The following is a 25981-nucleotide window of genomic DNA, read 5'->3' as shown; positions in this document are numbered from 1 at the left end:
TGTTGAAAGACTTGGCTGGCATTCGGCAGCTTTCTGTTTCTTTGTACTGGAATGCTGTGATTTTTTCCAAACACAATGGAAGACCTGGGGTCCAAGGCAAGCAAAGCAAAATGACAGGAACTTCTCCTTTTATTATTTGGGGGGGGGGCGCCGCAGCCTGCAGGGGAGGGATAGCTAGACCCAATTTGCTTAGGCCTTGTGTTATTTACATTGGCCTCAAAGGAGCATGCAAATGTAGCCTTCTGGTTGCAAATCTGTTCTCCCAACCTGCTCAGCAGATAGGCCCAGGTTAAAAATAAACAAATAAACTGGTCCCCGAATTGCACCTTGTGAGAACAGGCAGTGAATGTTTCGATTGATCTTCAGACTGTCTGCACTAGTGTTTAAACGCCCAACAACTGAAACGCACAGGGGCAGTAGCTTGACTGCACGGTTACAGGCACACAGGAAGTGGGCGATTGGACCTCCATCAAGATGCGTTGATGCTGCTTACTGGGAGGTAGAAGGGGGGGCAGGGTAGCATGGAGGCCAAGGTGGGGCCAATGCACTAGCAAAGGCAATCTGGACGCTGCCTCTCCCGCTATCTCCTGGTAAGCAGCAGCAGCAGCAGCAGCAACATGGCGGTCAGGTACGTAGCGCCACCTCACCAGAGCACCTGCAACTGTAATAATACTCTTTTATTATTTATACCCTGCCCATCTGGCTGGGTTTTCCCAGCCACTCTGGGCAGCTCCCAACAGAATATATAAAGAAGCAACAAAACATCAAACACTAAAAACTTCCCTAAACAGGGTCTTCTAAAAGCCAGGTAGTTGTTTATTTCCTTGACATCTGGTTGGAGGGCGTTCCACAGGGTGGGCGCCACTACTGAGAAGGCCCTCTGCCTGGTTCCTTGTAACCTCACTTCTCGCAGTGAGGGAACTGCCAGAAGGCCCTCGGCGCTGGACCTCAGTGTCCAGGCTGAATGATGGGGATGGAGACGCTCCTTCAGGTTTACTGGGCCAAGGCACATCCTGCCCATGCAATCCTCTTGCAAACAGTTTTCTGCAATGTTTGGAGGAAACGTAAAATGGTTGAGCAAAGTAGGTTTGCCAATCCGGCCCTGCTACTACTCAAAAGTGCTGTGTCTGCCTCAGGTGGCTGGTTTTGGGTGTCACAAAAGGGCAGAAAATTGCTAATTGTTTAATATTTTGCTGTTGTCTTTTTACTGAGAGGGGAAGAGATACTTCCGGGATTTTCTGCTTCAGGCACCAAAATAATTCCTCTGGCCTTGAGTCATTTATTTAATTATATCCTTCCTTTGTTGTATCTATAGGCCACCTTTTCCTCCAAGGAGCTCGAGGCGGTGTACATGGCTCTCCCCCTCCACATTTAATCCTCACAAAAACCCTATGAAGTAGGTCAGGATAAGAGGCAGTGATTCTGTGGAGCTTGTGGCAGAGGCAGGAGGCCTGGGGATTGACCCAGGAGAGGCGGCCAGCTATTTATGGGCTTTGGTGCCAGCTGTGAGGCAGGAGGCAGGGCGAAGGGGAAGAGGAATGGTCAGAGCTGTTGGAAATGGGTGAGCAGAATGTGTTGGAGTCTGTTCAGGTGAGGGATGGGCCAGTCGAATCCCTCCCACCCCCTACCCTGCTGTCTCATAGTACCAGGAGGGGGTTGAAGAGGAAAGAGCAGCAACGGCTTCTCTGTAGGAAAAGCCTCAGCTTTTTTGCGCACAACCCAACAGATGAGAGTACATAAGCTATTGCAGGTGCGCCAACTCAGGAAGGAGATTGGTAGTGGTTCATGACATCATGACATTGCATCCAGGTGCCGTACACGATGTCACAACATCATGACATCACGCAGTGGGTGTCACGCAGCAGCTTGGCTTTCACGGCTTGTGGCTTCTCCTCTGTCTCCTTCTCCTCCTCCTGCCGCCACCACGGGCCAGGGGCTGCTTCCCCTCCATGGAACATTGTGCATGACACCTGGACAAACATCGAAGGGGCTCCGCCCCCCGTTAACAAATATGGGAGGGTTCAATGGGGTTCAGTCCCCAGGAGTTGGAGCCCCTGAGCTGTGGGGGGGGGTCCCCCTGTTGCTGCAATATACATGTCTGCTCAGAAATAAGTCTATTGTGTTCAATGGGACTTGTTCCCAAGTAGGTAGGTATAGGATTGCAGCCTCAAACACCTTTTTTTTAAAACAGGGATAGGGAACCTGTGGTGCATCGCCTAAATGTTGGACTACAACTCGCATCATCCCTCGCTATTGACCTTGCAGACTAGGGCTGAAGGGAGTCCAGCAGCTTTCTCCATCCCTGATTTTAAAAGATGGCAGTGGAATGGAAGGTTTCTTTTTTTAAAAAAAGAAAGAAAAAGATTAGGGAATACTCTTATCTGTAGGTGGCCAGAACTTCATTTCCATCACAGATGACACTACGTTCTAGGAATGACGTAGGATGTGTTTCCTCAAAAGCATTTCCCCTTTGCTTAGCTTTGCAGGCAGCACTGCATGAACTCAGGTGGTTGGAACTAACGTGCAGGAAATGTTTCTCCACAACAGCAGATGGTGACCGCTTCAAACAGGAAGAAGCTGCTTCACACACTGAGACGTATCTGTATCTGTAGGACGACCATGCACATTCCAGTGGAAATGAACCTTCAGGTTAAGAATGAATGACTCAGATAGGGCTCGTCTTCTGGACTTTCATCCACTTTGGCCAATGGGGAATTTTAGACATTTGTATATTTCCCATTGTAGCGAATAACAGAACGCAGAGGTTTGTTTTATACAGGGAGGCTCAAAGCCCAAAACTCAGACACAGAGAGAGCACAGAGCAACTCAGAAACAGACCTATGTGTTGCCACCAACAAAGAGAGCAGGCCCATTGAAACTCATAGGCCTCCGTTACTTATTTAGCCACATCCACTCATTTCAGTGCGTCCATTCTGAGTAGAACGAACACCAGATGCAACCTAGTTTTTTAATTTAAAAAAATCCTCACCCATACAGATACACAACACAAATGGTGGGGCTCATGCCTGCCCCCTAATCCTGGAGTAGGTGGACAAGTAGTCAGAAACAGTGGCGTAGCGTGGGTTGCTAGTGCCTGGAGCTGTGCGGAGTTGAATGGATGGAATATGCATGTGCATTCAACTGCCTAACGGCACCTGCATCACCCAGAAGACTGTAGCCGCAGAGATAATAAAATAAGAGTCGTTCCGTTGTCTGGAGAGGTCACTTCCTGGTTCGCATGGAGAAGCCGTTTTCAATTGAGTCCGGCAACAGAATTGAAATTTTGCACCCCAAACAATTTTGTGCCCAAGGCAACCGCCCCTGTGGCCAACCCATGCTATGCCACTAGTCAGAAAATGGACAGTGCAGCTTCCTATCTTTGCCATCTGCCATCAGAATTTCCAGGGAATTCTGCATGGCCTGGTCACAATACTGGGATCAGCACAAATGCTTTAAGGCTTGCCTGGATTAAATGTGCAGATCTCAGCCGGGAGGCCGCAGCATCAGGTGCCAAGTGACTGTGCAGGCAAGGCAATGACTGCATATGCTTGAGCACAAGACCAGAATTGTTTGGGCCAAGTAAAGGCATTTCCATTGGCCTTTGTGAGCCGAACATTTTTGGTTGTCACCTTGTTCCTCCTGTCCCCCCCCCCTTGTTTCTGTGAATATTTATAACCAGGGTTTTGAAAAAGAGGCTTGTGTGTGGATTAAGATGCACGGGATGGGGGAGGACATACAAAGGACTACACAGCTCTAGAAGCCTTTTGTTTTCGAGAGCTGTCCCTGAGCCAGGAGTGGGGGCACACACATTAGCACCAAATATTGGTTTTGGCAGCTCTCTGAGCTAGGCACAAGGGCCATTGTTCCACTTACTGGCAGCAGAGCGCTGTTTAGAATATGTAGCTGTTGCGAATATCCAATATGTTTCTTATTGGGCCAGGTCTGGTTTTAGTCTCAACCAGTGTTTCCCAAACTTGGGTCTCCAGCTGCTTTTGGACTACAACTCCCATCATCCCTAGCTACGTAGCAGGACCAGTGGTCAGGGAGGATGGCAGTTGCAGTCCAAAAACAGCTGGAGACCCAAGTTTGGGAAGCCCTGCTTAGTAGATGAATCAGCTAAAGCTCTTGATTTATTGTGGAGGGAGGGCCATTAGGTGAGGAGGTACATTTCAGCCCCTGGGGTTGCAAATGGACAGCTGTCTTGTTTAGTTTCTGAGGTTGCTCTGATGATGACTACATAAATGTAGCTGTATTTTAAAAAGTGTGTTTCTTTGAAGAATAACGTTTTTTGTTTATTGAATGATCAGCTGCCTTCGGAGTCATCACCTGATGGCAGGCACTTATACAGACTGGCACCTTGAGATCTACAATGAAAGTGCCTGGTGAGTCTCCCTGGGGAGAGCATTCCACAAGCAGGGAGCCACCACAGAAAAGGCCCCTTCTTATGTTGCCGCCCTCCAGACGTTTTGTGGAGGAGGCAACAAACAAGGGCCTCGGATGATGATTGCAGGGTCCACATCAGTTCTTCACATTCAACCATAATTACACAACCTGAACTTGCCAGCATAGGACTGAATCCCACCTGCAACAGTGATGGTCTGGAAGCGCCCAGAGTCTAGAAGTATTCAAACTCCAGAGGCTTTATTGCAGAGGTCGGACTTGCCTGTAGATGGCACTGTAGACATGCTGCCCTCCTCCCTCTGTGTTTGCAAAGATGCAGGGAGGGGAGAGGGGAGAAAGCAAGAGGTAGAAAAGAAAGTAGGGAGACCAGGAGGACGAGAAATAAAAGGGAAAGAGGAGAGGAGAGGAGGAAGGAGAGCTCAAGATAAAGCATAATCCAGAAGTGGAGCAATCTCTGGCAAGCACTATGTGCTGGAGAATTGTTAGAGGTGTCTGGCGTATGAAAGCAACTGCTAGTTTCTCTATAGGTATTGCTCAACTGGATGCATTGAAGCACATTGGCAGACAGGCTTTTCTGACATTTTGCTGGCTGCTGTCTATCACCACACCCCTTACTTCCATGACAATCAGTCCAAAGGAAAAGATGCATCCAGCCTTTTCCCATCGCTTGTTGTTGAAGCTTTTCTTTTAACAGCAGTCTTGTCTGCAAACAATAGCAGGCATGTTTTTTTAAATGTTTTTTTCCTAAATTCTCCCCCCCTTTTTTTTGATGTGTTGCTTTATTATTTTAAGTGACTATTACCTGCTCTCAGATTATTTGATTCATGGAGGGGAATATAAAGTGTCCAAAGCTGTAATCCTTCCCCCATTTACCTGGAAGTAAACCAGCCTGCATTCAATAGGACTTATTTCTTTCAGACCGGGTTAGGACTGTGCTGTTTTAGCCTGTTGGAAGCAGGACCTAATCCCCTCCAGATGTTGTTGGTCTTCAGCTGCCATCACCTGAGCATTGGCTATGCTGGCTGGGACAGTGCAGGGTCACAGGTTCCCTTCCCTGGCCTAATTAGCTACCTGCATTTAAATAGCCTGAGAGCAAAATAGGATGTCTCTGCATGCATATATATATATATATATATATATATATATATATACACACACACACACACACACACACACACACACACACACACACACCAAAATACCCCACAATACGATCATTTCACCAGAAGATGGTGCTAAATAATGCCAAATAATTTCACTGCACTCACTTTGCTTCCCCCAGGATTCATTTCATAATATTCATGCCATTACATTTTGTTTTAGGCTTAGAATTATTTTGTGCTGACATTTTGAAGGCCTTCATTTGCTGATTTTTCAGGAGAAGGACAAAGAGATGTGGGGGCGCTTTTCAACAAAACTTCAAGGCCTGTGTTTCAATATATATTCAATGTTCAAGTGTACATTGCAAAATGGCACCACACTCTTGAGAGCGTTTGTTTGGGTGGGCGCGTGTTATATACATCATAGTAACCAGAAATGTTGGTGTTCCAGAAGTAGAAGTCTACATGGTATGAGAAAAGCAGGGATCATGTCCATCTGCCTTCCATAATTGGTGCCCCAACGCTTCCGCTTTCACCACCTTTTAAAAAAGCCCTGGGTTCAGGTAATGAGAAGAGGCAAGGCTGTAGCTCAGCAGCAGAGCAAGTGCTTTTCATGCAAAAGGCCGCAGGTTCAATCCATAGCATCTCCAGGTAGAGAAAGAGTCCTGTCTGAAACCTTGGAGGGTCACTGGCAGTCAGCGTAGACAAAATACTAAGCTAGATGGACCAGTGTTCTGGCTCAGTATAGAGCAATTTCCTATGTTCCTATGCTGTTCATTTTGTAATTTAATTACTGAGCAGTTTTTTTTTAATTCTCAGATTTCATACTGTAGGCAGCAGTCAAGTATCATGAATGTGTGACCTCTAGGCTGTGTGACTGTGTGGGCATTTGTTCAATAAAAACTTATAATTTATACAGGGGTTCCATATTTAGGCAGAGAGAATACAGCTATAAATAAATGTAAAGCAGTGCAGAACTGATATAAATTCTGAATCCTAATTTTAGTTGTTGTTTGGCTGGTTAAAAAAAGATAATATTAGTGGTCTATAATTAGATCTCCCCCACCCTATAGCTTTTCTTGAAGAATATCCTGATTCACAATGTGAACCCCCTGAATGGTAGCAAAAAAAAAAAAAATTTAAATTATTTTGCTTCAACTCAGATCAACACGGCTACCTACCTGTAACCCCTGAATGGTAGTTGGACTTTCTTGGTACTTCTCTGATTTTTTATTTTTATTAGTGTTGTTGTTGTTGTTGTTATGGCATCTCTATGCTATTTTGGTCGAACTTCCCCTCTTGGTAAAATCCTGTGGAACTGGACGAAACTCTTGCAATCTGTTTTCAGATTCACCTACTTTTCTGCTGCAGTAGAAAAAAATATTTTGTGAATTGTCCCAGTAACATTAGCCAGTTTGTGGTCCAGGGTGTGTGTGTGCATTTTTATATATTTACTGTCACATGGTGAGAAAACACACAATAAAACCAATATGGTTACGGTAAATATTCTCCACTCTTACCTAAGAGGTGAGAAATACAGGGCAACACTTCATGGTTTCACTTCCTTTGGAGGGGAGAGAGAGACAGTGGGTATTTACGGAGTATTTGGTTTATTTGGAATTATACCAGCAGAGCCTAATGAAAGCAAGCAGACTTGTGAAAAGAGACAGCTAAACTGCTGATTCTGCACCAGATTTTCCGAAGCAACAGTGTGTATTCCCCATAATTTCCAGGCTAGCTAAAATTTTCTCAGCTGTCTCTACTTCTGTCTGTCTCATTTTCAAAGCTGCCACTGACTTTAAGTGCCTGATCCCAAATTCTGATGGGTATCACATTTCTAAGGCAGGAAAGAAACTGCAGATCATTAAACTACCTCTTTTTACATCTCTGATCACAAATGGGCACAACCATGACAAGCCCATTAATGCTAATCACCACACCATTACAATCACCACACCATTAAAAGCCTTTTATGCTTGAGAATGCTGGTCATTGAAGGAAATGATGGGTCATGCTCATTTATTTATTTTATTAATCTTCAAAGAATTGCTCCAGTTCTATAAGACTTAATAAGACGCTGAGGTTAATAACAGAAATAAACTAGCAAGTGAGATTAGTAAATGAATGGAAAATGTGGCAGAGAGATTTGTGTTAACCCTCATGTTAACATAATGTTAAGCATAATTACATTATTTTGATTCAGGAGTGCCACATCTGAAACCCAAAAGAGGAAACCATGTAAATGTCAAGAATCTCATTAACTTTTTTTCCTTTTTTTTGTAAATGCCTGTTAATAATTCGGATTTCAAGCTGTAGCCATGCTGCTTTCACTGGACACTTAGCAGATTTGCTCTTTAGATCATTAAGGATGAATACTTATCCCATGGCATTGAGCTTGAGCACTGGATGCTATGCATTTCTTTAATCTGCAACTGTAAATTCTTTTCCTTAATCATCTGAAATGATGCCATCAGGTTAGCCTACATGATGTAGTACAAAAGATTCATTTTGTAGTACAAAAGATTCAAGGCAGCCCTCGTCAGTCTGAATTTATTTGCTCTGGATCAGGTATTGGAGGGCCTAGAGTCCAGCCTTTCCTACGCAGGAGTTTCCAATGGTCTTGATCACATGGGTGCACTCATTCACAAGCCAAAAACCTCCTATGTCTGCAGCACTCCTCTCAATGTAGGCTCTTCCCCATCTCTCTCTCCGTTCAGGAGAGGGGAGAAGGGCCCAGTCTCCACCAGAAGAGCTACAACAGGCATCTAGATTTGCAGGGCATTGTGATGACTGCAGCTTCCATAACAATGTAACACACAAGTGTAAAGGACCAAGGCCTCAGGAGCTGCTGTGGCTCTCCCAGTGCAGTTTAGCCTCATTGATAGGACTGAAGCAATCCACTCCAGACAGTTTGTAGCAGCCTTGGAAGATTCTGTCCTAAGGTATGTACCACTTATTTAATTGGCATACAACACACCTCTGGCTTGATGTGCTTGGGGATCCATCTTAAGCTTTCTGGAATCAAATTAATCCTCTGGAATCCTGAAAGGGATCCACCCAGGCAGACCCTCAAATCCATCCCCAGAATCCAGTTATTTTTAGAATCTAGATTCGTTGGAAGACACAAAGTGTTGAACAAGCATATGAGAAGGTTCCACATGGAGAGATCTTCTTGTTTGACTTCGCTGGCTTCATTCTTAATTCATCTAGGTTTCGCTCTGGCACCATTCAAGTTTCATTTGCTTTTCTTCTTGTAAATGTCAAGTATTACTATGGAGTCACCTGTGCAATGGCATAAGCAAAAGAAGAAAAATGGCTTACTGGTGAGATGAATGATAACAATCCAAACACAACTTGATTTTGTTCCATACTGGGGGGAAAGAAGTGAACTCACTTCGGGGCCAGCAGCTGACAGCCCTGGAGCAAAATCTGGCCCATGAGAAGAGCCAACAGCCACTCTCTGCACTGCCAAACTAGAAGTAAGAGTGAGCTGCAGGAGAAGGTGTTGCTGGTGAGCCACAAGAGACTGGGAGAGTGTGTCTCACTTCCCCCATGAACAGGCAACCTTATCCACAACTGAGAGACAGACCACCTATCTCAGCACCCCCTGTTGGTTGGGGGGTCCCATTAACTCCCTGGCACATGGCCCATAATAATCAAGTTTCAGTGTGATTTTGCACATTTACTTACCATGCGAAAGACTGAAGTTTGTTCCATGCATCTTATCTCTATCATGCATACAGGAACACATGACCAGGGATAGCCTCCCTCTGAAAATGGTAATTACCGGTACTTGCCCCTTCACATATGCACCTGCATGCATGGTGACTATAGGCTTTTTGCTTATTACTAAGCTTGCATGCTATTTCACTTCTGCTTTTACCTCAGTGCAATGTCTTCTTATCATTTATAGCACTGGACCCACGCACCACCCATGGGGGAGACATTTCAACTAGGGCCTGACAAGTGAATGTGCAAGTTCTACTAGCCCTGATTTAACTGTGAGGAATAAGAATCAAGTGACCAATTAGGGAACCGAGAGAAGCCAGGGAAATTTATTTTCTTTCTTTCCTCCCTTCCCTTTTTAACCTTTCGATGTGCCACAAATGTATAAGAGAAGAACGTGTGCAAACTAATTTTAAAAAATATCAGACTGGTAACTTTTGAGGATTTAGTTTACAAGACTGGACTCACCCCAAATCATGCGGCAGACGAATTCTCCTGTGTTGTAGCAAAAGAGAGCAACCAAAGTGCTCACCACAAAAAGGGCACCTATGCCAGGTACACTTAGCTTTTCAAAGATAGGGTACACCCACCTCCCAGTCACTGAGTAAATCCACAGAAGCCTAGAAAAGAATGCATTTTAGTTTGGACATCTTAAGTTAGAACATAGCATCCTAGCTAGCCTATACAGCTTGGCTTGCAGTTTCCTTGGGAAGAATGTGGCAACTAAGGGCCAAAGTACAAGTTAGGACAAACATTTTAAAGGCTTGCTCGAACTGCACATTGAAGAAGAAGAAAAAATGCAGTCATGCGGTTCTAGCTTAGAAGGTGTTCCAGTTTCTTGCCCAAAATTGCTTTTAGCCCTTAAAGACACTTTAATGGGCAAATAGCTTAGGTGAGATTCTTGGTTTTTGTTTTTTTAACACACCTGCATTTATTCACAGGTACACAAACACCTAAAATATTTTTTTTCTGCCTGGGGTAGCCAGATGTTTTTTTATGCAGATCTCTATGTGGGAACACCATTTAGTGAAAGAAAGCAGCAAAAACATAAATGCAAGTTGTCTGACATGGTAAATTTTAGATAAAGGGGGATGGGGTAAAGAGGTAGTTCTGAGGAGGTAATTCAGCCCCATAATACTCTTGTCTGGGATCCGACACCAGACTTGAATGGCAGAGGGCTTGGGCACCAGCGGAGGCTAAGAATATTCAAGGCCTTCCATCCAGGTTCAGAGGATAACATTCAACGCCCCACCATGATCACTGTTTGTCACATTGCATTAGGATGAGCTTCACCTATGAGCCAGAAGTTCCATTCCTTCTGGAATACGGACACCTTTTTAAAAGCGAGTTTTCTGGGGGAATCTCGAGGAGGCCTTGCCCCATGCTCACAACAGCCAAACTAATAGACAGCACAAATCACAGCAAGCAAACCCGTGCATGGGAAAGGAATTTCAATAAGCGGCATGAATAATCTTATTAAGTTTAGGATCTGATTAGGCTAAAAAGGCCCCTCATGAGGCCTAATGTATGGTTGTATAATGCACTTGTTCAACTGTTCCAAAGCTTCTCTAAAGTCTGATCAGGAGTCTATTGTAGCTGAGCTGCATAGTCGGGATTTCTTTTAGCAGGGTTAAGCAAGGACCGTGGCTGTGTGTAATAACTAGGTGAGAGAAGGAATTCCCTCTTGGCTTCCTGCCTGTTAAAGATAGATGCCAAAGCATCATGTGAAAGAGACTTTCTTCATTAAAAAATCAAAGATCTTACCAATAGACATAGGCAGTACCCCCAATTGCTAATACGCTGATCCCTTTTCTCTTTGATGGATAACGATGTGGGGTAATAAAGAGGTCCATCAGGGACAATGGTAATATAACAGTGTGCTGGAAAGAAAAGACAGTGCGTCACACAAAACTGTACTTGTGTTGAATTTATGTAAGTCATCATTGCTTACAATAAGGTGTACAGAGCTTTGGCTTGGCCTTTCTACCATAAGTCTTTCAGCCAGCGTCCTGATTAGCTGTTGGCTGAATGTTCTATGTGGTAACTTTCTGGGGCAAAGACAATGGTTTTTTTGGTTTTTTGTTTTGTTCTTTCAGCCAGAGGATTAAAACAAAAACTCTGCTATTGATTCTTGATGTCTTATTTTAAGGGATATCCATTCCTTTAGAGCAGTGTTTCCCAAACTTGGGTCTCCAGCTGTTTTTGTACCACAATTCCCACCATCCCTGACCACTGGTCCTGCTAGCTAGAGATGATGGGAGTTGGTCCAAAAACAGCTGGAGACCCAAGTTTGAGAAACCCTGCTTTGTCCTATATACTACCATGCCTGTCTTTTTCAGAAAGTATGGAGATGGGGTTCATGAAGCTGAAAAGATGCCTGGATTTTAGCACCTCTGCTCTTTCCCAGTTGAATTCCAGATATCAGAGGCTGTGTCCCATAGCATCAAGGAAAGGAGACACCCTTTCCCTTGGTCTACCCATCACACTGGGCTACCCATGGGACAATGCTGAGCTAGAGGCAACCTCCTATGTAACTTCCCCTAGGAAACAGGAAGGTATACCTCACTTAAGGTCACCGTGATCCAACAGTATAAGCTAGGGAACTAGCTTATACAGTGGTACCTTGGTTCTCAAACACATTGGTTCCCAAACACTGAAAACCCGGAATGGTTTTTGAACGGTTTTCAGAAACCGAACGTCCGATGTGGCTGTCAGCTATTGTTTCCAGGGTGCCTGCACCAATCAGAACCTGCGCCTTGGTTTTTGAACATTTCAGAAGTCAAACGGACTTCCAGAACGGATTAAGTTTGGCACTTTTATTTTTGCTATTTATTTTGCGTTTTTTGTTTTTGAGGCTTTTTTGGTTAATTTGTTTTTGTGACTGTGTGGAACCCAGTTCAGCTACTGACTGATTGATTGTGTGACTGCGGAAATGGATAAAAGCCCCCCATCCAAACAATGACTATCGCTGATGTTGTAAATAAAAATAATAATTTTAATTTTTATCATCTACAATACTGTCTTATCTATTTTATAGTACAGTAAATTGATTATTGCTTTCATTTTATGGATCAATGGTCTTGTTAGATAGTAAAATTCATGTTAAATTCCTGTTTCAGGGGTTGTTTTTAAAAGTCTGGAACAGATTAAACTGTTTTGCATTACTTTCTATGGAAAAGCACACCTTGGTTTTGGAATGCTTTGGTTTCGGAACGGACTTCCAGAACGGGTTAATTTTGAGAACCAAGGTACCACTGCGCAGATATAGATAGATGGTGCCTAATAATAATAATAATAATAATATCCTGTCATTCCACAGTGCACGCTCTCTATTTTTAGGTTCACTTGGATCTGGTGATTATACTATTTCTAGAACCTTTGTATGTTTTGCCTGTTATTGCAAAACACAGAAGTGCTGCATGATTGACTAGTTATTGCAAAGGTTTCCATTTGCCACTGGCTTTCAATTAGCTCTCTAAATGAATTCTTTTTACTAGACAATGGAAAGCTAACTGCCGCAATGGCATTAGTAATGGACCATATACTGCAACTTAAAACTAGTTGAAAGCCCTTTAAATGCATTTTGTTTTTTTTCTCAGGCAAAGTGGTCCCTACTCATAGCAATTTTTAATATGACTCTAGTCACACCACACACCATGAGTCATTAAAGGCAATTAAACTTCATTGCCACTATAATGTATTGTTTAATCTAGCATTCATTCAAATAAATGCAAGCTTTGTTCTTTAAGCAAATAATTTTAAAAACCTGTTTAAAAAGCAAGTCTTAATAATTAGGCCTGGACTGACACCAATCTCCAAGGGTTGGCAAAAATGGCTGGAAACAGTGACTCATTCTTGTATTTTCCATTAACAGTTTTCTTTTCAGCTTCACTTGTAACAAGTGAAACTGAAAAAGGAAAACAATTATCACAGGGAGGGGAGAAAAGGCATTCTTTCTAAGTCCTCCCCCTCCCTCACTCTAAAAAAACAAAACCCCAAACCCACTAATTTGAATAAAAGCTGTATGTAATGATTTTGCTGTTAAGGAATGGGTTGCTTAAAATACTGTATTACATTCCGACTGCTTATGAAAGTTTCATTTCACTTTGAGTTCGGTATTGCTTTGTTTTGATTTATTTACTGATACAAGTTAATTAAATGCTTTGCTTTCTGAGGGAAGGCATATTAGTCTGCCACCCTTACTGTGATGGCATAACACGATGCTAGAAGTTTCAGTTTATATTTAAATATTGAATGGGAAATGTTTTCTTGGAGGAATCTACGTTTATCTGAGGCAGTGGTTCCAAATGTCCAACCCTTAGAGAACGCTTTCCAGATAGAATTGCCTGCACTGGTGGTATCTCGGCAGGTCTGCTATAGAACCCCTGAATGCTGCAAAGGGTTCTGGGAAGCGGCACACAGCCAGTTAATATGGGCTATACTATCATCACTCACAGACACTTACAATACATGCAACATTCCCTAGCAGGCACTATGGCGCTGAGGCCTCTACAGCCCCCCCCCAATGTCTGTTGGGATGGGGCTCAGCTCCCCCTCCCCAACTTGAGAGGACAGAGGAGGCCTGGCAGGATGTTGCCCCGACACAGCACAACCTGGCAGGAAGTTACCCTGGGCTGACCAGCACAACTGGCACACAAATGTCGTCTCAGGAGGAGGCCTGGTTCCATCCCTGGATATGCATGGTGGGTGTGGGGTGTTGGTAGGTATGAAACTTTCTTTTCTTACAGATGAAGTAGATAAGCAGTTAGCAAGTGAAGAACACCATCACAGTAGGTTGAAGGTTTTCCCTATCCCAACCCTCCCCATGCAAATATTACTGATTATCCACAGATGTGAACATGTTCTGTTGAATCAAGTTCCAGCGTACGTGGGGATATGTTTTGCCTTCCTTCTCCCTGCACCGGCACATGGCGGTTAAATAGTAAGGCAAGTTTGGGGCAATGTGATGGTGCTCTGCTCTTCTCAACTCTTCTCCCTCCTTCAAAACTTGTTCATAAGGGAACTTGAATCACTTAGAAATTTCTGGTTTTCTTAGGAAACATGGAAAGAACAAATGTTAGCTGAAGGGATACATCATTTAGCTCCATGCCTAGGTTGAATAATTCATGCAGAATGATTTGCCCATTGAGCGAGTGTCACATCACTTCTGAAAAATGGGCTCATTCTAACTTCTCGGGAACATAAAATATTTAACCTATGACTTGTTTTGTTTGTTTAAACAGGTTCATAAGGCTTGTGGCTGCTATCCTGCACCGATTTTCCATATGTGCCAATGGAAGTAGCTCAGTCCCACCATGCCATCCTCTGCTGGTGTGTGGGCAATGTTAGAGGAAACTAAGATTATAGGGTGTCAAGAGGTCAGATCATAAAAATGGGTCTTTATGTGGCACCCGTCTATGTTAGTAGCCTATAATGGCACTGAGTCGGGAAGGTTGAGAAAATCCAGGCTGAGTCTTGGGTATGATTGCTGTTTCATTTGTTTTGGTTCTTATGACTCATTGCCCTTCTTCCACATGACTAGCATTCCAGAGGAGCGAGTGAGGCAAACAAACTCATTTGTGCAGACAATAAAGGCAGAATTTGGGTTGTCACTGCAAGGAATATTGATCTTTTCGTGGCACTGTAAGAGCCAGTAGCCTCATTCACTACGGAAGGTTGAGAGAATCAAGCTTCAGCATATTGGGTATGATGGTTATTTCATTCATTTAGGCTCTTATGATTCATACTGAACTTTTCCACCCACCTATTCCCAAGAGGACATGTTGTGAATTCTGCACATACCCACAGCTTCTATTTTACTGGTAGCAACTTTGCCCAGAGCAGCAAAGATTCCCCCCCCCTACATTTCCTTTCCTTTCTTTTTTTCCGCTAAAAATGAAATTTAAAATGTAAGGTGCAGGAGTCAGTCAGCCATCATTTTTGCACTGCTGCTTGTTGTTTCTACTCACATTTGCTGCTCGACTGGAGAGCTCCTGCTACATACCTTTTTGGATTCTTTTACTCCATTCTAAAAACCACTAAACATTCATTTGTATTCCCAGACATTCTGCATTGTATAACACTCTGTTTACAGCAACAGCACTTTCATTCTTTTATATGCACTGCAGTAAGCTAGAAAGTGTCTCTCTCTCCCCACCCCATCCTGCCACCCCGTTTAATGACTTCACATCTTTCAATTGACTTACACTTGGCAAGCAACGATTCACTGATATTTTCCCCTATGCTTTAAGACTTCCTTTAGCAATTCACAAGCCCACTCATTGCCCGTCTATGCTTAAAGAGACAGCAAGGAAGCAACATATAAAAATTTGCAGAATCTGGGCATGTTCCTACCAAAGTTAAGCACATCTTATTAAATTTGATGAGAGACGTTAAGTATATATTGACTCTCCCACCGAGATCAGTGGAAATTAAAAGTGCATAATTGGCTGGATCATGTCTGCTTTCCCTTGCATCTATCATGCAATGTTTGAATATTTATTGCAAATTGCCTTTGTTCCATTTTGCTGTTGTTGCTTTTTGTACATTTTACTCACCATAGCATGATTCAGCCATAAAGGAAGGATGCCATCAAGGCTCTTGGGATAAACAAGCTCCCGATCATAAAGGAATAGTGTCCAAAAGGATACAAACACTAACTGAAACAGATCATTAAAAGAAAAAGGTGATGAGTTTATCTAACACAAGCATCTAACAAAGTACTTTCCACTTCTCTCAAATAAAGTACAGTACTGTGGCAGGCTTCTTCCTGTCACAGCACTCCAGAATAATGAGTTGTGAAATGAGGGGCTGGGATTCACTTATGCAAGGTTTCAGACAGTATCACAACAGTACCGTATGTATTTTATTATTTTAGAATTCATTTAGTGCTGTAACCAACTCTGGGCCATGGAACCTAGGTAAGCCTTTAGTCCTGGAATAAGTGATGTACAGGTGGCAAACATTTTGTGAGGGGTTTTTGTTCCTGTGCATAAGCCCTCTCCGCCTTGTTATTCCCCAGCCTACCACATTCTTCCCTTTTCTGGGTCCAAAAGGATCCATGTATTGGCGGTCGTATGACAATTGGATGCGCCTTAAATGGTTCCGCCTTGTAGCAAAAAGAAAGGCAACATGAATCTTCACATGACTTTCTCCACATGTTCAGTGAATGTGTGAGGGCAGAGTGGAGATTCTGCCTGCTGGCCATATCAAGTGCCCCTGAGCAGTCCAGAGGGTTACTCTTCCTACACTGGGTAATCAAAGCCAGTTCACACATATACAACACTAGACTGACAGGCTTCCTGAAAACCTCAAGGCTCCCCACAGTCCTGAAATTCAGAGCAAATACAAGAACTGTGCTCAGATTATGTTTACTACAACTGATAATAATTATGCATTTATAAAATCATCTTGATTGCCTTCTTTTTGAGTACAGAGTGCTATATGATTAAAAGCACAATAGCCATTAAAAAAACCACCTATGCAAGTAATTGTCTAATTACTTTTCCTAGGAATGCTCTCTACTTCACAATGTTCAATTTGGGAAGATTTTTTTTTACTTTTCTCTCACCTCCACAACATGCATTTAAAGGAGAGCTGTAGTATACCCTTCCCAGAGCTACAATTTCCCAGGATTCCTTGGGGAAAGCCATGTTCTTCAACTGTTATCTTTGGCAAAGACTGGCATGAACAGCAAAAGAGGAAAAGCCGTGAAGACCACCAGGAGATGCTTTCTAGGCTAGAAATCCACAAAGCCCATTGAAATCTATTCAGACCCCATATACAGTGGCACTTTTTCAGCTGCTCTGTCTGGGAACTGTTTTATACTGAAGGCGCCAAGGATGCAAAGCATGGACACCATTGCCAAGCAACAGGCCCTTCCACTGGGCTAGAAAGCCAGTAAGGTCTTTATAGTATGAACAATAACCAGAAGAGGAGAAAGAGAACTGTGATCTCAACCCTTCTGTCAGAAATGGCCCGAGCTTTTTTTGCTGCATGAGGTGAAGGACAAGATTTCCCCCATCTCTGTTCTATGCACAGAAGCCAATTAAACTTATTTCAACACTGGTGACGGAATAGTGCCCTCTACGGTACTAGGCAGCAGGTTAGTTTGGAAGGGCCAAGACAGGCTGCATAGTATCCAAGCCTGTCTTTCCATAGAGGAGAATGACAGAAGGAAGGGGGGTAGGAGGGCCAGCCAGGGGGCTATTGCTGCTGCCTCCGTCCCACTGTAACTGCTGCCTGAGGCAGTCACCTCACTTTGGCTAACAGTAGGACCGTCTCTGTCTTTGATGATGATCAGATCTACCTTCTGCTTCTCCAAGCGGCTTAACAACAAACATCACCCTCATTCATTAAGAACAGGCTTTAAGCCGAAGAAGTGAATATTATCTATTGAGAAATCTTTCTCAGTGAGTGCATTTTAACACAAGAAAAATAATTACAGCATCAGTTGTGTTTTCTTAGCTTTGTTTTCTCTGCTGAGTGTGAGTCCACATTAGAGCAAACCAGGGACACAGGAGCTGAGAAAGGATGTTCTCCTACTAAAAATAGTAAGCATTGTTTATAATAGAAGCAAGTCCCTCTCTAAACCTAGCCCTTTACCTGGTGATCCCTCTATGGATGTAGAAAAAAATGGCTTTGGAAACAGTACATTCTGCTCATTTGACCTTTGCCAAAAGAAACTGTCTCAATTTTACCTGACTTTCCTTGCTTGCATTTTTGCAGGTTTAAAGTGGAGTATTAGTGTCTGATGCCTACTCTACTACATAGCTACACATGAATTATATTTTCATACTAAACATGGGACGCTTCAAGTGAAATGTGTTTAACTGAGACTGAGGTTCAGTTCAGGCATATTTTGGCAACATGCAGCAGAAAACAGAAGTGTGAGTATATACACACCCACACATATCCCTTGTGTTGCATGTTGTAAGATGCTAAATGGCCCTTAAGGTGCTTATCTGGATTTTGGAAGTCAGCAGATAAAAAAGGTAAAAAAGGTAAAGGACCCCTGGACTCCAGTCAAAGGTGACTAAGGGGTTGCGGCGCTCATCTCGCTTCAGGCCGCATTTGTCCACAAACAGCTTTCTGGGTCATGTGGCCAGCATGGCTAAACTGCTTCTGGTGCAATGGAACACCGTGATAGAAGCCAGAGTGCACATTTACCTTCTTACCACAGCGGTACCTATTTATCTAATTGCACTGGTGTGCTTTCAAACTGCTAAGTTGGCAGAAGCTGGGACAGAGCAACAGGAGCTCACCCTGTCGCAAGGATTTGAACCGCTGCCCTTCCAATCAGCAAGCCCAAGAGGTTCAGTGGTTTAGATCACAGCACCACCCACTCCCTGGTAAGGCAGCAGGTAATATTTATTGGGAACACAGGAAGCTAGATATAGGGAGATACAGAGTGCATCTAGGTTGATACTGTCTGCAATGATTTGCAACAGCTCTCCAGAATTTTAGATGGGGCCTTTGCCTGCTCTACCTGGAGATGTCAGGGATCAAGCCCTCTTTCTTTGTTTCAGTTGCCTTGCTTGGTTTTTGAAAACATGAAGCAATTGTATTCTATCACACACTAAAGTCTCTTTCAAGCAATTATATATGCTGTTTATATATACTGCTACTATTACAGTATCAATAAAATAATAGTAATAATGGACTATCTTTAATGAATTCTCCTTAGTAATAATGTATTATCATTAATGAGTTATCATTACTTAGAGCATCATTGGCTCGGAACAATCCTTCCAAAGTAACTAGTGCTTGTTTTCTAATAGTGGCATAATAATGATTATGTGTATTTGAAACTCACCATGGAGACAGGAAAAGCCAGGCTGCCAAAGATCAAGTCTCTGAAGGGGAACATGGACTTAGCAATTCGCAGTTGCTTCATTAGTACCAGCGCGTCAATCAGCAAGGAGATCCCGAAGTAAGCAGCCTGCAGAACCTAAATTAATTACAGCTAATGAGAAGATCTTCATCCATTTTTAATTATATACACCTCAATGAACTCTTAAGAAGGCAGTTTTCAGGGCAAACCATGAATCAGCACTGTGGAAAACGCCACTAGCTATATCTATCTTATTTACAGAGAGTGTTTTAATAAATTAGTTTGGGTGGTAATCTTTAACGTTGCATTGTTCAATAGACTTATATAAGGTTTTATGAGAACTAAGTAGCTTTGTTAGCCTGAATGTGCAAAGATTCACTAATTATTATTTTTTTTTTAAAAAAAACCCACCTCAAGGGAGTACAGTATTATAGCTTATCTGCAAGCTGTACAGCTATAGACAGACTCTAAAGCTGTGTACACACTATCATTTACTGTTATGTACTGAGCTGAATCCTAGATCAATAGGATCCAGAATGCAGCAGTCTGATTGGTCCGCAGGAGCCACCCAATCCAGCTCCAGGTGGAAGTGAATCATCAACCTGATTGGCCTGCAGGAGCAGCCAATCAGGCTTCTGGCGGAAGTGAATCCGCAACCTGATTGGCCTACAGGAGCAGCCCTGAAGTAGCCAATCACACAAGCCCTATTGTGTAAATAATGTACAGTATATATAGCAGGCGTTTTGGGGAAAGAGTCATTCGTCTTTTGCTACTACAAGCTGAATAAAGAGCATGAAATGCACTCTCGACTGAGTATATTTCATTTACTCTGCATCCAGTGTAATCCCACTTCTGGTTTGGAAAGTGGTGTATACACAATGTTAGTCACAATCCAGCTTCATCCTGTCATTTCTTAGAAAATACTGCATTTTGATGTGCTGTTTGCCAAACCAGCTTCAATAGGAATTGAGGGGGGAAATGGCCGACTGTGTTGTAAGCTGGTGATGTGTACACAACCTTAGCAGAGGTCACAAAGTTACACTGAGAGACCGCAATATAAATAAATGAAGGAACAACATTATACGTGAAAGTTCAGAGAGAACAAGTTTAGTTTTTACGCCAATCGTGTTCCCGAGCATGAAGCAAGGTGTTCCAATGGGTAGGCCTCCACTGACAGTCACATCCACACCATATATTTAAAGTACATGCCTTCCTTTAAAAAGCAGGAAACTGTAGTTTACCCCTCACAGAGCTACAACTCCTAACACCCTTAACAAATCACATGGACTGCATGAAGGGGTGCAATGTGTTTTTGTCCTCTTAGCTTAGGTCACAAATCTGGCTTGATGGTTCAGGGGCGTACCCAGGATCAAAATTAGGGGGGAGCAAGGGGCGGGGCCAAGGCACGGGAGGGGAGGGGCCACAGTGGGGCAAGGCAAGCCATGGTTGTTCAGGGGCGAGGGAGCGACAGGATCAGCCCAAAATCGGGCTGCTCCGACCCCCTCCGTGACCGGCAGGGGCGAGGGGGCACCAGGATCAGCCCGAAATCGGGCTGCTCCGACCCCCTCCTCCCCCTCCGCGACCGGCAGGGGCGAGGGGCCACCAGGATCAGCCTGAAATCGGGCTGTTCCGATCCCCTCCTCCCCCTCCGTGATCGCCGGCTAGAAGGGACGTCTCCCTTCTCCCTTGCTGGCTGTGGGGCGGGTGGAGGGAAAGCCAGCCAAACGCTTTGCACAGCTCTGGGGCTTTTCCTCTGCCCGCCCCACAGCCAGCCGGGGAGAAGGAAGACCTTCCTTCTAGCCGGCTGGCTGTGAGGCGGGCGGAGGGAAAGCCCCTGAGCCGTACAAAGCGTTTGGCTGGCTTTCCCTCCCAGGGCCAGCTCTAGGTAGAGTCCCGGTGGTGCGGTGTGCCAGGGCGCCGGGCCGGTAGGCGGGGCGCTGCGTGGCGAAGCTGCATTTAAACCATGCTGCGCCCGACCTGTTCGAGACTGCCCTGTTCCCTCCGCCTGCCCCACAGCCAGCCGGCTAGAAGGGACGTCTCCCTCTGGGCGGGGAGCAGCTAGAGGGCGGCTCCAGCAGGATGGAGACTCTGGCTGCAGCGCAGGGCGGCATGGTGGAGGCGGCGCTGCCGGCGAGGCTCTGGAGGGCGGCGCTCCAGCAGGGAAGAGGCTCCAGCCGTGGCGCGGCATGGTGGAGGTGGACGAGAGCGCCGCGTCCAGCCTCCGCCTCTTCTTTGGCGCCCTCCAGAACGTGACGCTTCTGACGACCGCTTCGCTGGCCCTGCTTATAGGGGGGCAGCTGCCCCCTCCTGCCCCCATCTACGCCCATGTAATGGTTTATGCATGTATGGGAAAGTAAAAAAAAAAAGTTGTCAACTGCAAAGTGTTCAACTGCAGAAAAATAGCAGTGTAGGGTATACATTAGCACAGACTTCCTAACTTTATGATCAGTCCAACAGCAGAAAAGGGGCCAAGGCACAAAGAGCTGCCTAGGTATGCCTGTGTCTTGGAGTTTGCCCTCCCCTCTGCCATTGAACAGCAGATTTTGGACTCACTACCATATCACACATTGCGTTTCAGTGTTGTTGTTTTTTAATCTGCAACAATGAGTCTTGTGATACTTGAAAGACTAAGAGCTTTATTCTGGCATTTGCTTTCACAGAAAGCAATCTGCTTTTTCGGTGTTGATCTGTTAAGGTGCCACAATACAGTGTTGTTCCTGCTCGAACAGACTAACATAGTGGTCCCTCTGAAACTTTACTTGGGAGGAGGAAAATCTATAGTCCTCCAGATGATGACACCATCCCTGACCTCTTCCCAGGAAAAGGAGAGGCACCTGCATAGTAAGGGATTAACATAAGCAAAAGCAGTTTACACGGATTTTGGGAGTAAATTAGACCTGATGGCCAAAGACCCATGGAGAGAGAGGGAGAGAGAGGGAGAGAGAGAGAGAGAGAGAGAGAGAGAGAGAGAGAGAGAGAGAGAGACCCAGGCAGGTGTGCTTCTGAATGCCTAGGAAATTATGGAGGGTGTGTGTAATTTAAATTGAAGCATGGGGTGGAGGATTCAACACATCTGCACAACTACTACTATTACACACTATCCACAGCTTAGTAAAAGCTACCCCCCTCCCAATGGTCTCTTAACACTGGAATTAACTCGTGCAAGGTACTGGGATGGCTTAAAAAAGTCTTTTTGGTGGGAAACCACAGACAGGAAGAGAATTCTGCTTCTCTGCCCACATAGAATCGTAGAGTTGGAAGAGACCCTGAGGATCATCTAGTCTACCCCCTGCTGTGCAGGTAGCACCCCCTGGCCAGCCCCAGAGACACCATTTGCCTGGGAAGCTTGTAGCCAAGGCTGTTGCAACGGACAGCTATGCAAGCCTTTGGGAGGCAGAGACGCAAGAGGGCATCAGAGGAGGGAGGAACGGAAAGAGGGACAGAGGCCAGTGTTGCTCGCGACAACCCCTGACCACCATTTCCATGCACCTAAGGGTGCCACGGCACCATAGCTGCCAAGTTCTCCCTTTTTTAAAGGGAAATTCCCTTATGCTGAATAGACTTCCTCGCGAGAAAAGGGAAAACTTGGCAGCTATGCACGGCACACTGGTTGAAAACCACTGCCCTACGGGGATCAAACTTCCAACCTTGGCATTACCAGCACCATGCTGTAACCAACATGGCTGTCACATGCAAAATGGAGCAAGCTTGTTGTTTTCTCCTGCTCCAGAGGCTAGGACCCAAACTGATGGATTCAAGTTACAGGAAAGGAGATTCTGACTAAACAGCAGGAAGAACTTTCTGTGACAGTAAAAGCCGTTCCACAGTGGAACAGATTCCCTCTCCTCGAGGTTTTTAAGCAGAGGTTGGGTGGCCTTCCATCATAGATGCACAGATCTCTTCCAACTCTACAGTTCTATTATTTCCTGCTAGGGTTTGCCACCTTTGCTCTGGCAAAATACAGGGCAGGGCAGGAGGTTAGGTGAGCCCCCCCCCCAAAAAAAGTCTGATGCTGAAGTGACTTCAGAGCAACCTATTGCAACCTATTGCAGCCTAACAGGACGACCCGTCTGGAACTTGTCACCCAGGCATGCATGCATGCACACACACACATACACATGGAATTGCAAATCTGCCTCTGCTTTGCTACCCAAGAGTTTAAATACCTTTCACAGAGACTTTCAAATGCATGCATTTGCAGAGGACCCCCCAACTTGGCAGAGAGAGAGAGAGAGAGAAGACCAAACCTGAAATACAGGTCAAAACTGTAACAAATACAGGACATAGCATTTCACTTGGAAATGCGGGACGATCCTGTATTATACAGGTGGCAACCCCAACCCACGCTGTATTTCAAACCCACCCCTCTCTCCCCGCCCCCTACTTTCAACGGGTGGCTAAGGGGCTTCAGGCTAGTGAAACGTATAATAACTCTAGCCTAGGTCGGGGGGTCGTGGCCGTGAGGGGGTTCCCACCCACTTCGCGTGGCGCAAGATGCCTTTGGATTGCCGCCTGTCTCCTGAGGCGCCGATGGCGGGAAGCGAAAGCACCCGCCCCCTCTTTTCCCTCAGACTGAGGCGAGGGGGGAAGGCCTGGCTCGGCCTCCGCGCGCGCCGCTTACCAGGTTGATCACGGTCAGGAACTTCCACGGCCCGCCGTAGGCGACGATGTTCTCCGGCTTCTTGTCGCCAGGTCCCGTCCCTACCGTGTTGATGAAGGCGACGAGGAACACGTACCAGGCGAGAGCGAGGCCGTGGAAGAGGAAGAGCGAAGAGACCTTCATGGTGCGCGCGGTGGGGAAACCGGCAGCGGCTCCTTCCTACTCAATGCCCGGCAGCCATTCGCCGCCGCGGGAAGCCGAACGGGGAAGCTAGTCAGTCAGCGGGCATCACCATTGGCGACAGCGGCCGAAGTTTTGGCTTCCCTTCCCGTTTTCCTTTGCCGCTGATGCCGTTCGTTCACGTGAGGCCAGGCTTCGACCTTTGGATTTATATGCTGTCGCTCGAGATTACTCGGGGAGATTAAGATCCCGAGTTGCATAAGTTTTCGCGTGTTTTCGAGGATGGGAGTGGAGCTGGAGGCGTTGGTTTTCCTTTGAGGTGCATTGCTTAAAACAACAACAACCCGCCTCTCGAATCTCTATTGTTGCGACAGTAACCCAGGCCAGAGGTTTTCAACTGGCTCCCTTGAGCAACTATAGCACCTTCTTTTTTGCAGCATCCCTGTGGGGCTCAGGAACCCAGTTATGTCACCCTTTGCCTGCAGAGCTGGCAGAGACTAACCCTTTTTCTAACACTCCTTTGTGGAGTGTTCCCTCAGCCTCCTCTCCCCTCTCCTTGGGAGTCCTTTGGCCTGCTGCTGCTGCCCTTGGTCTCTGAGCTGCCCCCCCCCCCCAAAGAGAGGTGCTTGCCAGAGCTTATAGCCAGGGATGCTGCAACAAACAGCTTTTGCAAGCCTTTGGGAGACTTGAGAAGGCATCAGAGGAGGGAAGGAAGGAAAAAAAAGAGGGACAGAGGCCAGAGTTGCCTGTGGCACCCCTGGCCATCATTCAAAGCACCCCAGGGTGCTACAGCATAATGGTTGAAAGCCACTGGTCTAGGCACGCTTTTGCATATGGTGAATGGAGGCCCAAGCTCTGCTAGTAGTAGCCCATGCCCATACCTGTTGCAGCTTTGGGCTTTCACAAATACTTCCAGGGTTTGCGGTCTTGCGTGTGCTGGGCTGCAAGTGAGCCACACAGTGGGACTCAGAGGAGTTCACCCCCCCCCATAAAGTACTTGAGGGCCCTGGGCTCCCCAAAGGTTAATGGGAGTTGGCACCCAGGAAACATGTGCAGAGCGACACTCTCAATATTCCATGTGGGTGCCTGGTGCCTTGTTTAGTTAGCTTTCTCCTTGAACTGCATCCATGCTGGCATCCATGCTTGTTGTTGTTGTTGTTTAGTCGTTTAGTCGTGTCCGACTCTTCGTGACCCCATGGACCATAGCACGCCAGGCACTCCTGTCTTGCACTGCCTCCCGCAGTTTGGTCAAACTCATGTTGGTAGCTTCGAGAACACTGTCCAACCATCTTGTCCTCTGTCGTCCCCTTCTCCTAGTGCCCTCCATCTTTCCCAACATCAGGGTCTTTTCCAAGGATTCTTCTCTTCTCATGAGGTGGCCAAAGTATTGGAGCCTCAGCTTCACGATCTGTCCTTCCAGAGAGCACTCAGGGCTGATTTCCTTAAGAATGGATAGGTCTGATCTTCTTGCAGTCCATGGGACTCTCAAGAGTCTCCTCCAGCACCATAATTCAAAAGCATCAATTCTTCGGCGATCAGCCTTCTTTATGGTCCAGCTCTCACTTCCATACATCACTACTGGGAAAACCATAGCTTTAACTATACGGACCTTTGTCGGCAAGGTGATGTCTCTGCTTTTTAAGATGCTGTCTAGGTTTGTCATTGCTTTTCTCCCAAGAAGCAGGCGTCTTTTAATTTCGTGACTGCTGTCACCATCTGCAGTGATCAAGGAGCCCAAGAAAGTAAAATCTCTCACTGCCTCCATTTCTTCCCCTTCTATTTGCCAGGAGGTGATGGGACCTCCTGGCAAATAGAAGGTCCATGCTAGCATGTTACATTAACACATTTTCAGAATGTGCCAAGCAGGTGTAAACCTTAAAGAGCAGGCTGAAGGAACAAAGGTCATGGGTAATAGAGCTTAGGTGTTCCTCTTAACTGAGCTGCTGCTTATACGCTTGTTTGTCTAATCACATTAAATTCCAGACACTGCAGCCAGAGAGGAATATAGTTGTAGTGGGGGAGGTGAAGAGAAGCAGCCCACGGCTAACAGGAGTGCTCTAGATAATATCAGTTGCACATTGTACTGATACAAAGATTTTCTAAAGCAAGCCATTGCTACTATGCCCATTCTATGCTAGGAGC

General features: G+C 45.3%; 1 protein-coding gene across 1 annotated transcript; it reads right to left on the bottom strand.

The window, feature by feature from the left end:
- Positions 1–7515: 7515 nt before the first annotated feature.
- ADTRP (androgen dependent TFPI regulating protein) lies at positions 7516–24792 on the bottom strand. The gene is made up of 6 exons (XM_035125025.2): positions 23681–24792; positions 19042–19176; positions 15785–15886; positions 10992–11107; positions 9696–9847; positions 7516–8783 (listed from the first exon to the last, which is right to left on the bottom strand). Exons 1-6 carry the CDS (start codon positions 23840–23842, stop codon positions 8737–8739), a joined length of 714 nt encoding a protein of 237 aa, XP_034980916.1. The 5' UTR covers positions 23843–24792; the 3' UTR covers positions 7516–8736.
- Positions 24793–25981: the final 1189 nt, after the last annotated feature.

Source organism: Zootoca vivipara, chromosome 8 (assembly GCF_963506605.1).
Source record: "Zootoca vivipara chromosome 8, rZooViv1.1, whole genome shotgun sequence".
Lineage (NCBI taxonomy): Eukaryota > Metazoa > Chordata > Lepidosauria > Squamata > Lacertidae > Zootoca > Zootoca vivipara.
Note: the sequence above shows the minus strand (reverse complement) of the source record. Positions and strands in the feature narration are given on the sequence as shown.